Consider the following 17,023-nt stretch of genomic DNA (forward strand, 5'->3'; position numbering starts at 1 on the left):
TTCAGGAGAAATCGTAATCTATGAAATAAATGTAGAATAACATGAAAATATTGTGTGTACATAACTAATATCCACTTAATTAGTTTCCATTATTATTTTCATTGTTTATATTTTCAGCTGTGGTTATTTTCTTAACTGGTGGTTCTATGGTTCTATATTCATTAGCTGTTACTGATCATTGTTTTCAACTCTTTTCTGACAGGAACTGTTGATTCCTAAAGCTTAATCACTTCATGTAATCTGGTCATACACCTTAAAAATTCTGAGAGAATAACATGTTAAATTATTTGTAGTAAATTATTCTTTACTACCTGTATGTACCCGAAGTTATTAGAACAGTCACATTCCATTACCTTTCTCTAGTGAATTCTTACTGATTAATCTTAGCTCTTGTCTTAATCAGACCTGTCAGTACTATACTGTTGAAACAGGAAAATTCGATTGTTTTAAATCAACACTTTTTAACCTGATCTACCTTTTTTAAAGCACTTATATTCAATTGAAAATTGCTCAAATTCCTAGGTATGTTCAAGATCAATAAATTTAGAAAAAGCTTCAGATTGTCTGAAAGGAAATATGGCTGCTTTTCTAAAGTAAGTACATTTTTCTTTTTTAACCTTTGAACTTAGTCCCATGAGAAGAGTATCTTTTATTACCTTTTTGTATATGTCCTCCATATCTTATAATCAGGCATTATATATAACATATTGGAAAAACCAGTTAAGTTCAAATTTGTGTAGCCAACTGAAACTTTTGGATTATGTAGTTACTTTTCTAGTATATTGTAGCACTGGTATTAAAATTTTAAATAACAATCAAAGGCAAATTTTAAAATCTATTTAAAGATATTGTAATATAATTTATGAAATGATTAGCTTTTTAAATGGTTTATTGATATAAATTGATTCATATGATTTTTTCCTCAAACTAAATTATACGCTTTTTTGTTTTATAATATTTCTTACTGATCTAGGAATGTGTGTCTGGGGTTGGAAGATCTGCAGTATGTTTTCATGATTTCTTCACATGAGCTTTTCATTACATTGTTGAAAGATGAAGAACGAAAGCTTCTTGTTGATCAGATGAGGAAGAGATCCCCTAGAGTAAATCTGTGCATTAAACCTGTAACTTCATTTTATGATATCCCAGGTTAGCTCTCCAGTCTGCCAGCTAGACTGTTGGCACATTTTGCCCCTCTATTCAAATTAACATTGAAATATATTTAAGGATTCCCTTTTACTTGTTTTTGTTTATACTTTATAGATATTTATGTGTGTGCTCTAGTTAGATTTCTGTATGAGTCGTTAAGTGCTAAGACTCTGTTGAGTGTATGGTAAATAAACAATCTTTTATTAGGCCAAGATTTTGGATAAGTATATAGAATATTTTAGATGGGGAAATAGACCAAGATAACCCTACTGCTAATAAGTTGTTGGAGGTAAAAACAAGAAGGGATGGGGCTGGGATTGTGGCTCAGTGGTAGAACGCTTGCCTAGAACATGCGGGGCCCTGGCACCACATAAAAGTAAATGAGTGGAATAAAGGTATTGTGCCCAACTACAACTAAAAAATAAATAAATATTTAAAAAAAAAAAAAAAAACAGAAGGAAAGGGGAATAGTGAGGGATGGTGGACCCAGAAAGATGAAAATTTTGATTTTAGCCTTTATCATTGTGCTGCTATGTGTTGACTAAACATTCAGCTTTGGCAACATTTTCATTTTTGTTTATTTATTTAATGAATTCTCCAATTTTTGCCCTTATTCATAAAAAGTGGAAAATACAGTGCTCTTTATTAATAAGAAACATAAGCTTCAAAATTTAGTACAGATGAGACAAAAGAATTCAGTTGGTTTAACATAAGCAAAGTTTTAGCTACTTTGACCCTCACTAGATTTAAACTAGTTGGCTAACCAGTCATAAAGGAAAAAATATTAAGATTAATATGCATGAAATGCTAGAAGTACATTATTGAAAACTGACTGATAGCTGAGCTATAATTTGGGATTTTAATGATCATTTTTGGCTCTCTTCCCTCTCTTCCTTTCCCCTCAAAACAAAAAAACATGCCTTTATGTTTATTATTAAATTTTATAAGTGCTTTCATTAACACATTATGTTCAAAAATAGGAATCTCTATAGAATTAATTCTTTCCATATATCCTGAATATTCTTTCCATGAACCAGTTATTGACTTTAACTTTGTTTATATCTTCACTGTTTTTCAAATTCAGATGTATTTCAAATTGTGGTAGGTTTTGTGTGAAGATAAAGTTAATAAATAACTTACATTACATTGAGTGAGTCAGTTCTCAAAATGATAGCTGCTTTCAACTTTGAATACTTACAAATATGTTTCAGTTGTCATTCTCGTACGTTTACATATATCTTTGAGTTAAATCATTATTAAAATGGAACTCTTATCTTTTTTTAGCCTCAGCAAGTGTCAACATTGGTCAGTTGGAACATCAACTTATATTGTCAGTGGATCCCTGGAGGATTCGACAGATTTTAATTGAATTACATGGTATGACTTCAGAGCGACAGTTTTGGACAGTATCTAATAAGGTAAGAAACTCTCTCAAGAACAGGTGTGAATTAATTTTCATTTTCTAATCTAATTTATTAGAAGGGCTGTTCCCTGATCTTTTTGAGTAAAAGGATCCATTTTACTTATAGTCTTCACCCGACCATAATTGTACTTTTATTGTGCATTGTCAGAAAAAATTGAAAATGGGGGAAAAAAAAACTATTAAATCAGTAACATCTAAAAATGTTATATTGTTTGTTACTGAAGTGTCTACATGCATTTTAAATATAGCTGTAAATATATGTGTAATGTATACTACCTATTAATAATCTTACTGTTCAGGGTCCCTTTCTCTCTGACTAGTCTGGTTATCAAAGCCAGGGATTTGCTCTTGCTAGAGAAGCACTCTATCACTGAATTGTACCTTGGGTCTTTGTTTTTACTTGTTTACTTATTTTTAAATTTTTTAGTTATAGATGGACATAATACCTTTATTTATCTATTTTTTAATATTTATTTTTTAGTTATAGGTGAACACAATATCTTTATGTGGGGCTGAGGATCCTACTGCCTCATGCATGCTAGGTGAGCGCTCTACCTCTGAGCCACAATCCCAGCCCTTTATTTATCTATTTTTATGCTATACTGGGGATTGAACCCAGTACCTCACATGTGCTAGGCAAGTGCTCTACCACTGAACTACAACCCCAGTCCCTTATTTTTACTTTATTGTGTGTGATTTGTATATTGGGGATCAAACCTAGGAGTTCTCTACCTCTGAGCTGTATCTCCAGCCCTCCATCTTATGATCATGAGTAACTGAAATTACAGGCATTCACTACCTTGTCAAGCTTGGTTTTGCTTCTTAATACTGTTTTCAAATCTAAAGCCTACACCATGGAATCTCAGTGTATTAAAAGTTCTTCTTTTTTTTTTTTTTTAATTTTTTGTAGTCGAGTATGGACAGCATACCTTTATTTTATTTGTATGTGGTGCTGAGGATCGAACCCAGTGTCTCACGCATACTAGGCAAGAGTTCTGTCACTGAGCTACAGCCCAGCCCTTAAAAGTTCTTCATAGAACATTTTTTTGCTTTCAGTGTTCTTTTAAGGTCCCACCTAATATATTTACCTATTTCTGAGGTTATCTATTTAAATTTCTTCCATGGAAAGTGTAAGTGAAAATAGCTTTTAAAGTCCCATTTCAGCCATGCGTGGTGTCACACACCTGTAATCCCAGCAGTTTGGGAAGCTGAGGCAGGAGGATTGTGATTTCAAATCTAGACTCAGCAACTTAGGGAGGCCCTGACGAATTCAGTGAGACCCTGTCTAAAATATATAAAGGGTCTGGGGATATGACGAGTGGTTAAGCGCTCCTGGATTCAATCCCCGGTACCAATAAAACAAAAAAACATCATTTCAGTGAAAAATAGATTAGAGATAAAAGGAAATAACTCATAGATATGAGAAGTATGTGGCAGTGCTTTTAACTAACTGCATAGTGCCCCTCCTGCTGAAGAAGTAGTGGAAAAGCAGCCAGAAATTCTTTTATATTTTATAGGAATTAAGCATACTTAATTACAGTGAAATGAATTTTTTTTTTTCTTTGAAAAGGATCTGTAAATGATTTTTTTCCCCAAAATGATTTTTTTCTTTCCTGTACTGGATCTTGAACCTAAGGGTGCTCTACCACTGAGATATATCCCCAACTTTTTAAATTTTATTTTGAGATAGGGTCTTGCTAAATTACAAGTGTCTCACCAAGTTGCTGAGGCTGGCCTCGAACTTGGAAACCACCTGAGTTGCTGATTACAGGTGTGTGCCTGGTTTATTAATGATTTTTTAAAAATGTGTTTGAATGTTATTGAAAGATTCTCATCTATATTTGGCTTTCTCTGTATGTAACGTATTTCTATTTCTTCTAGTGGGAAATACCTTCTGTGTATAGTAGTGTAATCCTGGGAATTAAGGACAGTTTAACAAGAGATTTAGTGTATATTCTCATGGCCAAAGGCTTACACTGCAGTACTGTTAAGGTGAGTAAAAGTGTACATCAGTGCTTGTCATGAATATACTTAATAATTTTAGCAAGCGTCAGGAATTAAAACCTGTGATCTTTTCCTTGTCTTAAAATCAAAGTATAGGCCTAAAAATATTGGCCTAAAAAGCCATTTGAAAAGGCATTTTAGTCAGTTCTTTTTCTTTTGCCTTTATAATTACATCGCAGTGGTCTCGGACGTATGGATACCATTCTATACCTTTTTAAAAGTCTAGAAATCAGGCATGGTTGTGTGTGCCTATAGTCCAGCTACTTAGGAGGCTGAAGCAGGAGGGTCACTTGAGTCTAGGAGCTCAGGGTTAGCCTGGACAACATAGTGAGACCCCATCTCTTGAATGAATGAATTTAGAGAGCATGAAAAGTTATCATTTGTATTCTTTAGGATTTAGTTAATAAAGATTGTATAAAAGGATTAAAAAATTAAAAAATGTTAAAATTACTTTTGTAGTATATTTTATTTATTTATTTTAAAAGTTTTAATATTTATTTTTTAGTTTTCGGCAGACACAGCATCTTTGTTTGTATGGGGTGCTGAGGATCGAACCCGGGGCACACGCATGCCAGGCGAGCACACTACCACTTGAGCCACATTCCCAGCCCATGTAGTATATTTTATATAAGGAATTTGCAGTCTGGGAAGTTAAGGCATAAGTATAAATCATATAAAAGTGTAATTTTGAAACTAAAAGTTTTTCTGTTCTATAGGAAGCTTAAAGATAGCATTTGGAAGGCAGAACTCTGAACTAAAACTGAGGTTTAAATCAGGTAGCTATTTAAAGAAAGTGAAAGATATTGAAGGCAAGAGGATGATACCATGAGGAAAAGTTGGAAGACAAGAAAGGATGGTATATGAGGGGATTGGAAACAGTTCCCTTTGATTATAGCGTTGTTAGGTGAGACAGGCAATAAGGCGTTTCTGGGCCAGCATTCCTACCTGAATCGTACATGCATGCCAGGCGAGTGCGCTACCGCTTGAGCCACATCCCCAGCCCCTAAATGTATGTTTTAAAAAATAAAGTATAGGGGCTGGGGCTGGGGCTGGGGCTCAGTGGTAGTGCACTTGCCTGGCATGTGTGAGGCACTGGGTTTGATTCTCAGCACCACATATACATAAATTAAGGTTTATCAACAACTAAAAAAATTTTTTTTTAAAATATATAAAGTATAATTAATTATTCAAAAGCCAGTATTTTTACTACACCAGGAATAAACCCTTTGCATTTCCTTAAACTTATGCTTAAAGTTCACATTCATATAGTAAATAAAAACTTTTTTATAATAGTAGGAAGTGAGCGAAAATAATCAATCTTTTTGTTTGTATGGTATTAGGGATTGAATCTAGGGGCACTTAACCATTGAGCCACACCCAGCCTCTTCCCCCCCATCCCCATTCCCATCCCTTATGAGTTTATTTTTTCAATGTATAATTTGAGGCCACAATTGGAAACATAATCCTGGAGCCTGGGGAATGGTCTGGACTAGAGATACCATTGTGGGATTCTGGACGATAACCCAGGAATTCACAGAGACTGGAGCTCAAGGGAATGCAACATTGGGTCCAAAAACGAATGGTGTAATAGTTATAGGGACCAGATATGGAAAGGGAAAAAAGAATGTTTTTAAAAAACGTAGTGCACAGCACTGGAAGGTAACTGAAAAATGTTTAATTGATTAGAAAATCTTTGGCTTGTCAAAGTTATTTCTTTGTAGTGATGGGAGTACAGCCAGATTGTTAAAACGAATAAGACACTTGGAGAAAAATAATGCTTGAAGATTAGTCTTTAGGAAATTTGGGATAAATAAATGATAGAGAAAAAGATAATCTGTCCTCACTCTCTGAGATAAGCATTGCTAATCATTTATATTAATTCTTCTGTACTGAAGATACATTTTTTTTTTTTTTTAACTCTAAGAAAAGATGACTCGGGGTATTCTGTCATTTCTTTTATAGGACTTTTCCCATGCTAAACAGCTGTTTGCTGCTTGTTTGGAGTTGGTAACAGAGTTCTCACCAAAACTTCGTCAGGTCATGCTGAATGAGATGTTACTTTTGGATATTCATACACATGAAGCTGGAACAGGGCAGTCAGGGGAGAGACCTCCCTCTGACCTTATCAGTCGGGTGCGAGGATATCTGGAAATGAGGCTTCCTGGTAAGACTGGTTCACAAAGTCAAATTCAGAAATTCAGTACTTAAGTGTGGGAAAAAACACTAAAAATAAAAATTGACTCTTTAACTGTCTATAAAAATTATTTTTCTAACAGGATTTGGGTTTGGCATTCACTTGAGAACATTGGGGAAAATGGAGGAAATATTTCCTAGGATTTCTGTAACAGTACCACAAACTGGGTGATTTTACAACAAAAATTTATTGTTAGAAGCTAGATGTCTGAAATCAAGGTGTATCAGGCCATTTTTCTAAAGGCACTCTTATCTTCCTAATTTCTCGAGGCTCCCAGCAATCTTTGATCTTCCTTGGTTTGTAGCTGCATCCAGTCTCTGCCTTTGTCTTTACATAGCATCTTCTCTTGTCGTTGTTTATTTCTTCTCTTCTTACAAGGATACCAGTCATTGGATTTGGGGCCTGCCTTAAACCAACATGGCCTTATCTCAATTAGTTATATCTGCAGAGGCTTTGTTTCCAAATAAGGTCACATTCTGAAGTTCCAGGTGGCCATGAATTTTTGTGGCACTATTTAATGTGCTATAAAAGCTACATTGCAGGGTTTTTGTTGTCATTTTGTTTTGTTTTTGAAGAAGGGTCTTGCCATTTTGCCCAGGTTGCTCTGGAACTCCTGGGTTCAAGTGATCTTCCTGCCTTCGCTTCATGAGTAGATAGGACTGCTGGTATGTATTACCAAACCTAGCTTCTACTATAGTTTCAAGATAGTCTGGTAAAGAATCATAATGTCCCTATGAATACAGCTTGAAGGTTTGTTTCCTCATCACTGCCCTAAAATGTCCTTAAATTGATTGCCAGTGGGTCAGGAGTTCACTTGTGGCCACTTTAGAACAGAGCTTGAGCACTCAATTTCATTGATAAATATCTTTTAGTGAAAATGGGCATATTAGGCCAGATGTGGTGGTTCACACTTGGGAGGCAGAAGCAGGAATATCACAACTGTTGAGGCCAGCCTGGGCAACTTAGTGAGACCCTGTCTCAAAAAGGGGTGATGTGTAGCTCAGGTATACCTCAGGTATAGCATGGTTGCCTAGCATGCATAAGACCTGAATTTAGTTTCTCTTCACCTCTCCCTGATTTTTAATTTTATAGGTTTTAAATTTATTTAAAGGAATTAAATCATAATCTACACATTTAGTACTATAACTAATAAAATTGAGTTGTAAAGAAATGTACCCGTACAGTAACAACTGTTGGCCAACTAGAGGTCTTATGAGTTAATTACATTTTAATTTCCCACAGGGGCCATGTAGTTATGAATCATAATTTTTTTTTTTTTAAGCATTGTAGGTAGAATACCTTTTTTTGTTTGTTTTTGGTGCCAGGGATTGAACCCCAGAGATGCTTAACCACTGAGACAAATCCCAGCCCATTTTTATATTTTTATTTAGACACACAGTCTCACTAAGTTGTTTAGGGCTTCACTAAGTTGCTGAGACTGGTTTTGAACTTGTAATCCTCCTACCTCAGCCTCCTGAGCTGCTGGGATTAGAGGTGTGTGCCACCACGCAGGCGTAGGTATGATACCTTTGAGACATTTAATGTATCAGTCCTCTTTGATATCATAATGGTTTTTTTTTTTTTTTTTTTTGGTATTGAGGATTGAACCCAGAGGGGCTTTACCACTGAGCCACATCCCCAGCCCTTTTTATTTTGAAACAGGTCTCATTAAGTTCCTTAGGGCCTTGCTAAGTTACTGAGGCTGACTTTGAATTTGTGGTCCTCCTGCCTCAGCCTCTGGAATTGCTGGGATTGTAAGCATTTGTCACATGCCCAGCAATACCATGTTTTTATAAGAATTGATCTAGAATTATGCTGGCATTAAATCTTGATGGACACATGCTTTTTATGTACATGCTTGCTTTTTAAAGATAGTTGGTTTTCATACATGATTTTTCTTAATGAAAAGTTTAAAACCTTAACATTTTTTAGTGTTAGCTACATGTCAAGACATTGCTCTAAGAACTTTAGTTGAATAACTCATTTAGTCCTCATGGCAGCTTTGTGAAGAAGCTACTGTGCATTATCCCCATTGTGTAAATAAAGTAATTGAGGTGCAGAGAGTTTAAAGCATTGCCTCAAATCACACAGTAAGAGAGTGAACTGGGTGTGATTTTATTAACCCCTGAGTCCAGTTTCTAAGTCTGTGCTCTTACTCTTTGAAATGGGTGAAAGTGACTTTAATTAGTAGTCTATTGCACTACCCTTTTTTGTTGGGCGCTGGCTGGTGATTGACTCCTGGACCTCCCACATGCTAGGCTATTGAGCCACCCCCCCCATTTCCTTTATGACTTTTTTGGGGGAGTGGGGGTAATCAGGGATTAAACCCAGGAGTGCTTAACCACTGAAACATAGGCCCAGCCCTTTTTATTTTTTTTTCTTTGAGACAGGGTCTCATTAAGTTGCTTAGGGCCTCGCTAAGTTGCTGAGGCTCTCTTTTGAACTCCTGATCCTCCAGCATCAGCCTCCCAAGCCACTAGGATTACGGGTATGAGCACTGCAACTGGTTTCTTCTGTATGACTTTTTTTTTTTTTTTTTTTTGTAGTTGTAGATGGACAGCATGCCTTTATTGTGTATTTTTTAATGTGGTGCTGAGGATCAAACCCAGTGCCTCCCATGTCCAAGGCAAGCACTCTTTCACTGAGCTACAGCCGCAGCCCCCTGTTAAATCAAAAATTTGTTAAATCAAATTTTTGATTTAACAGTTTGGCACTCATATCACTTTTTTCCATTTTGTTTCATTAGAGTCTTATCACTCTGTATTTAGTTTATGTAATTTCTTAATTTGCTCAATGTTCAGCTTGTCCTATTGCTTGCGCTAGTTACCTGAGTTGAGCATAGACTCCTGCCTCTGCCGTTCTAGCTCTGTATAAGAGTTGATGTTGATAGGCATGCTTTCTCCAGAGGTCAAGAGAGGGAGAGGAGAAAGTTGTCATCTGTCACCTTCTCTTCACTCCTTTTTAAAGGAAAAGAGGCCAATATCGCACAAAGTAGATGCATGCCCTCTATAGAACACAGAGAAGCACTCTTTTACATGGGTTGACCTGCTTTTATTTTAAGGAACAGGAAGTGATCTTAACTGACAACAGATCCAGCCTTTCAGTTATAGTAGAAATAAGAGGAAGATATTAATTTTTCTAATACTACTAATGTCTTTTGGGAGAGAGCCCTATTTTTCTGTAGCCAAGTAGGTTAGATTTCTGTTCCTTTTTGTTTGTCAGCTGCAGCTAAATTGAATGTTAGGCCAACTCTGGCTCATAAGAGCTTATGACAAAGCACTTGACTTTGCACTTTTTTTTTTTTAAAGAATTTTAATATTTATGTTTTAGTTATCGGCGGACACAACATCTTCGTTTTTGTATGTGGTGCTGAGGATCGAACCTGGGCCGCACGCATGCCAGGCGAGCGCGCTACCGCTTGAGCCACATCCCCAGCCCCCTGTCTTTGCACTTTTAATGAATAATTCTATTGCCTGTACTTTAGGGGAAATTTAATCTCTAAATCACTGACTCTCAAGCTGAATCAGAATCCAGCTCCCTATGTTTAAGCATCATTCCTCTGGCAAGCCAGTATTACTGATGAAGAGTTCTGAATAAAGGAAGCCTTGGAGCCAAGTTCTCCCTTCAGCAAAATGCATAGAGCAGTAATAGGCATGTATTTGGGGAACTGATTTCACTTTTTTCATCATTCTATCTTTAGAAGATGATGCAGATAATATATTTATATTTTATTTTGCTGTCTTTTGCATATTTTTCATCATCTCACATCCTTTTTTGGAATAAAATGTGATAAAAATAGCCATAGACACTGTCCAAGAAATATAAAAAGACTGAGGAATACAGTTATCTAGAAAAGGGGAGCTCATTTTTCCCATGTTGTCTTAACATTGTTAGTTGGGATTTAATTTGGTTTCTTTTTCCTAAAGTATCTTAAAATTTGAAATTATGTACTTTAAGCTACAAACTTTTGCAACGTATTAGGGTATATTTAATTATTTCAAAGGAAATATTGTTGAAAATGACTGATTTTTCTTGTTACTTTTTTACTTGAAATTTTTTTGTAGAACAGTAAATGTTTTTTGAGTAAATGACTTTTATGAGTATTACATTTAAATAAAATTTAAAAAGATAAATAGATTAACAGATTTATTGCTATTTTATATAGTTTACCTATTTTTTTCTGTAAACATGCTAAAAATTTATACTGTACCGTTTTATACTTGTTTTACTTGTATAATTATTTTCTGCTCACTTGAATTATAAGTTTCTATAGGACAGGTATCAACTTTTAGACTTTCACAGTGGATTTTTGGGCTCTAAGGGATAATTTGCCTGATTAATAATAATGGAGACCATGGACATGTATTGTTGGGAGATGTTAAACTTTATAGATAAAAGTATAAAATATTAGCATTACTTTATTTTTGTTCTGTAGCTTTTTTTATTAATCATTTGAAATCTGAGCAGATATTATGATGGTTATTCCAACTGTTTGGTTTTTTTTTAGATATTCCTCTTCGTCAGGTAGTAGCTGAGGAATGTGTTGCTTTTATGTTAAACTGGAGAGAAAATGAATATCTTACACTGCAAGTTCCTGCATTTCTACTTCAGAGTAATCCGTATGTAAAGGTAATTAAGGTTTTTAATCTCAACAAAGTGATTATTAGAATGTTGTTGTACCTGTTTTTTTATACTACTTTGGGAATTTGCCTAATTTCTGTGATACAGTGTAAGATGGGACAAATGCTTGTAGTTAAAATCATAGTATTTGACAATACATACACTTGACTTTGCCCTTTTGACTATTTCTAATGCCTTATAACTCTTGAAGATACAAATGCAAATAATGATGTTAACAGACAACACTTTGGTATAATCATAGTGTAGTGCGAGGTTGGTTAAGTTTTGCTTTAAGTTCTATGATTAAAATATATTACCAGTGATGCTTCTGTACATTTTCTATTTGAACATCTTACCTTTTTTTTTTAATCAGTTTACTGTTCTAAGTTTGATATTCCTGAATCTATATCATCTTTGTTAATTAATAACATGTTTTGTATATACCAGTATGAAAGAATTTACTCATCTAGTCATGGTGGCACATACCTGTAATTCCAGCAGCTTGGGAAGGCTGAGACAGGAGGATGGCAAGTTCAAGGTCAGCCTCAGCAACTTAGTGAGGCTCTAAGTAACTTGGCAAGGTCCTGTCTCAAAAAAATGAAAAGGATTGGGAATGTGGCTCAGTGGTTAAGTACCTCTGGCTTCAATCCCTGGTCATCCCCAGTGATCTCCCTGCCCGCCTGCCTCCCTTCCCCCCTAAAAAAGTTTGAGGCCAGACTCTGCAACTTAATGAGAACCTTGGCAACTTAATGAAACCCTGTATCAAAATTAAAAATTAAAGGGACTAGGGTTGCAGCTTAGTGGTAAAATACTCTGTGTTCACTCCCTAGTACTAAAACAAAACAAAAACATTGTTATACTTTATCCTTTTCTTAGGAATTTCAGACATTGGATCATATCTCTCTGTTGAGTGAACTTTCTGGGGTATGAATGAGTCCCTGATATTTAGGGTACTGATGTGACTATGCCTAACAGTCTATGCTTAATCTTTAATAAACTCTCAAATGAGAGTTGTTCCAGGCTTATTATCATTTCCATTTAACGTAGTTTGCTGCACAGTGTTAAGGCACTGAGAACTCTGTGGAGTTGTATACTAGAATAGACGGGCAAATGTTTATGTAATGAATATTTGAAGGCCTGTGATGTATAAGAATACAGGAAATTGTGTTGTAGGCTAGGTTATCTTGCTGCTTCCTGCAGTTCTCTGGTGTGGCCCAAAAGAATGTGTGGTGACCTTGCCAAAAGTAGTTACAGATGCATCTCATCAAGTCATCTGATGATTGGGTTTTGTATACCTCCTTCCATAGTTGGCTCCTGCCTCTCTGGATAATGTTACGGCAAGAGGACTCTGAAGTTCAGAGTAAGAAGGGTTTGTTCTTTAAAAGTAATAGTTAGGAGAAGTTAATAAGTACTATATTTTGGGAAAGCCTGACAGAATAACATATTTTCTTGATATTGGAATATAAGGTAATTTTAACCAATTTTATTTTCTGCTTTACATGTTTTCTTATTTATTTAATATATATTATTATGTAATCACAGAAAAGAAAGGAAAAATTGTAAGCATGTGACTAAATAATACCCTTTTGCAATAATGCAGAACTGTCTAGTCTGCCCCATGGAAAGAATGGGAGGCAGTGTGGCTGGTGGTAATAGTAGATATAGTGTGGGATAAAAGTCCAGGTTTTTAATATGACCTACAAGACCTTTTAAGGTATGAGTGCTTCTCCTGTAGGTGTGTCTCCCTGCACCTTGCTGTGCCCGCACCAGTGTCCTTGCGTGATGTTTTCTAATGCTTTTGTACTTTGCGTGTGTGTTCTCTGCTGGGCTGTCCTTCCCATTTTTGCCTGTTTATGTAGTTTCTCATAAGCTTTCCTTTCTCCCTAAATAAGTAAATCACTTTCTCCTCTGAATACTAGTGTGTGTTGTACTAGTCCTGCTCTAATTATTGTTGACATATTCCTCATGTTTTCATGCTTTCTTTGTTTTTGTTTTTGTTGTAGATGGACACAATATCTTTATTTTTATGTGGTGCTGAGAATCAAACCTGGTGCCTCACACATGTAAGGCAGGCACTTTACCACTGAGCTGCAAACCCAGCCCCTTTTTTTTGTTTTCATACTATATAAAAAATTATTTGTTCACCTGTTTTTTCCTATAAGATAGTGAGTTTCATGGGCAGTAATTTTTATATTTCCATGCCCTACATGGTGCCCAAAAATACTAGTGCTCAAAAAAAAAAAAAAAAAAATACTAGTGCTCGAGGAGGTTTGTAGAATTTAGTTGATTTGGGGGACTTAAATCTTCTGAACCCCTGCTCCCCATCAGATCTATAGACATTGTAACAAGGTTTAGATGGAGGCCGTCTCACACAACAGCATGAACACCCTATCATCACACTTGTGAATTGAAAATGATCTGAAAGTTCTTACTTTCATTTTTAATTTATATACTTAGTAAATTTAGTAATCTTCAGGTAAGCATATAATCCCTGACAATAGATAATGAATTTGAGATAAGGAACTATAGTAACCCTGGCATGGTATTGCATAAATAGCTGCATGTATTGTGATTACAGTAATTGGAGAAGAATCTGTGCAGTGGGCATGCAGGATGAACTGTCCTGTGTGTGCCTAATTTCTATCACATGGTTCAAGTAGGGTTTGTACATCATTTTCACTAGATTTAGAAAGCACCAGTATTTTTTTTTCTTTTTTTAGTTGTCGATGGATCTTTGTTTATATGCGGTGCTGAGAATTGAACCTAGTGTCTCACACATGCTAGGCAAGTGCTCTACCACTGAGACACAACCCTAGCACCAGTATTCTTGTTAATTTTCTTCAGTGTAATCAGAGTTGTGGTTATGTAGGACAATGTCCTTGTCTTTAGAAGATGTATATTGATGTATTAGGGTTGAAGTAATAACCTGTAACTTACTAGTTTAATAAAACAGTATATGTAGATAAAAAGCAAACTGGCATAGTTTTCACAGTGTATCATTTATTGAATTAAAGCACTATTTTTTTCATAATATGTCCCCTCCTAAGAGAAGCCACCTTAAGCAGTGGGGACCTCATTAGAATACTTTCTAGGTACAGTTTGGTGGGAACTGGGGTTTTCAGATGAACTTGAAATTATTCTTGTCACTGAACCCCCTAAATGGAGCTGTGATATATAAAATTTAATGAGTAAGGACAGAGGGCCCTCTTTTGTTTGAAATTATGGAAAGAAAATGCGAATTTGATATAAACCTGGTTTTCTCCTCTGTATTTTGGGCCTTTCTCGTCTCTGCCTGTTGCTTTCAACCCTTTCACTATTTTGGAGTTTTTCTTTTGTCTTAGGTCATTAAGGCTGCTGTTAATGAGATCAACCACTTTCTGTAATCTGTCTTTTCTTAATTCTGGCTCAGAATAGCAGTAGGTCTATCCCCAAGTGCAACCATTTTTGTTAGAGAAAAGTTGCTCTAAGGGCTGGGGTTATAGCTTAGTGATAAAGGCTCTGGGTTCAGTTCCCAGCATCAAAAAGAAAAGAACAAGTTGCTTATTCCTTTTTCTGCCAACTTCAATTTCCTTACTCATGAGTAAGGGTAACAAATGTGTTTGTGCATATGTGTAAGCATTATTTTAATGTCACCTTTGGACTTTCACCACAGTTAAGGTCATGGTGTGTGCTTTCCATTATAGACTTTATTATTATTTTTTTAAATTGTGCTGGGGATTGAGCCCGGGGCTTCATGCATACCAGGTAAGCACTGCCACTGAGCTACATCTCCAGCCTTTTTTGAGACAGGGTCTCATTAAGTTAACCAGGTTGGCCTCAAACTTGGGATCCTCCTGCCTCATCAGGCTCCCAAATAGCTGGGATTACAAATGTGTGCTACCACTCCCAGCTTCATAAATTTTCTTCAAAAGATGCATCATACTATGTATATTGGGCAGTTTTATCCACACTTAATCACTTATCTTTTTGTATTCATTATCTCATTTTTTGTTCTCATTAGCTTAGTTTCTATTCTCTTAGATTATAATTCTTCAGAAATGATGAGGTTTATAAGGTAGAACTAATAGATACTCTTCCTCAAATTCAGATCTGTTGCTATACTGACTATGCATTCAATAAAACTCAGAAGTTTTATTGAATGCATAGCATAAAATAACTGGTTGGTATGTTTGGATAGTTACCATCTTTCTTCAGTATAACCTGATAATAGGACTGTCATGACAGTATGATATAATGGATAATTTTTTGTCTGTTTTCTTTTTGTTTTTCATGTTATAGCTTGGACAGCTTTTAGCAGCTACATGCAAAGAACTTCCTGGTCCTAAAGAAAGTAGACGGACTGCTAAAGACCTTTGGGAAGTTGTTGTTCAGATCTGCAGTGTGTCCAATCAGCACAAACGAGGAAATGATGGCAGAGTTAGTTTAATAAAACAGAGGGAATCTACATTAGGTATAATGTATCGGTATGTGTTGGTATGTTTCTATCAGTTACAAGTTTTTGCATTCTCTTTAATTTATATCTACTTTTATTCTGTATATCATAAAGATGAATAATCTTAAGGAGTCAGTGGCTCTCATTTCTGATGGACTTGTTTGCATAGCCACCTTTGAAAATATTTTCTGTTTAGGAGGACAGCCTATCAATAACTGAATAATCAGCTAGAACTCAAAATCTGAGGTTGGATAGTACTAAATGTCTGATGTTGGATAGTATTAAAGAATTCTATGACTGGGTTATGAAGCATGGCTTTAATTTTTGCTTGAAAAAATTAGTGTCATTTATTTAATGGTCATAACTTGGGTTTCATTCTTTAAATATTGTAAGAAATTAAAAAGTCAATTTTTGAGGTAATTGGAAGTACTAGTTGGAAAGAGGTCAGAAGTCGTGAGGGAAACTGCAGGTATAAGTCAATGGTGGAGCATTTCTCTTGCATATTAGGTACAAATCTGTTAGGATTATATAGATAACTTTGTGTTTCTCTATTAAAACTGGAAGAAATTTTTACTAGGTTATGACAATAGTATATTCCTTTTCATACATGTAGAATTGAACAGTTAAGAATAAACCTTCCCATATAATTTTCATACTTGAGTTTATGTTTTAAAATCTGATATTAATTGTGTATACAAAAAATATTTGTTTTTGTAGGAGTGAACTGCTTTCTTTTATCAAAAAATTACGGGTAAGTTTTATTAAAATCAATCTAATTACTTTTGTTGATTTTTGTAGAATGCTAAAAATACATCGAGTGCCTCAAATGGCCGAATAATTACTTGTTAATGTGCTCATCTGCAGCACTTCAATTCTTATTAGGGATGAGATAATCTGAATAAAGAAATTTACTTTGAATTTACCATGTTTTAGTAGTAGAGCAGGTGTTTTTTAAATTGTAAAGAACTTTCCAAGTCAGGTGCAGTGGTGCACATCTATAGTCCCAGCAGCTTGGGAGGCTGAGGCAGGAGGATCTTGAGTTCAGAGACAGCCTCAGCAAAGGCGAGGAGCTAAGCAACTCAGACCCTGTCTCTAAATAAAATACAAAATAGGGTTGGGGGACCAGGGTTGTGATTAGTGGTAGAGCGCTTGCCTAGCATGAGTGAGGCACTGGGTTCAAGCCTTAGCACTACATAAAAAT

The 17,023-nt window shown here is 35.5% G+C and overlaps 1 protein-coding gene and 1 pseudogene across 3 annotated transcripts in view; one reads left to right on the forward strand and one right to left on the reverse strand.

The window, feature by feature from the left end:
* The window catches only part of Ints8 (integrator complex subunit 8), a 55,303-nt gene that overhangs the window by 23,289 nt on the left and 14,991 nt on the right, over positions 1-17,023 (forward strand). For all 3 annotated transcript variants that reach the window (XM_076835476.1, XM_076835477.1, XM_076835478.1), the window contains 8 exons: positions 523-593; positions 974-1,149; positions 2,434-2,567; positions 4,454-4,564; positions 6,539-6,740; positions 11,278-11,399; positions 15,669-15,853; positions 16,540-16,573. In XM_076835476.1, the coding sequence (XP_076691591.1) occupies positions 523-593; positions 974-1,149; positions 2,434-2,567; positions 4,454-4,564; positions 6,539-6,740; positions 11,278-11,399; positions 15,669-15,853; positions 16,540-16,573 (1,035 nt within the window). The remainder of the gene's footprint in view (positions 1-522; positions 594-973; positions 1,150-2,433; positions 2,568-4,453; positions 4,565-6,538; positions 6,741-11,277; positions 11,400-15,668; positions 15,854-16,539; positions 16,574-17,023) is intronic.
* Positions 13,713-13,808, reverse strand: LOC143382411 (small nucleolar RNA U13; annotated as a pseudogene).

Source organism: Callospermophilus lateralis, chromosome 16 (genome assembly GCF_048772815.1).
Source record: "Callospermophilus lateralis isolate mCalLat2 chromosome 16, mCalLat2.hap1, whole genome shotgun sequence".
NCBI classification, from domain to species: domain Eukaryota; kingdom Metazoa; phylum Chordata; class Mammalia; order Rodentia; family Sciuridae; genus Callospermophilus; species Callospermophilus lateralis.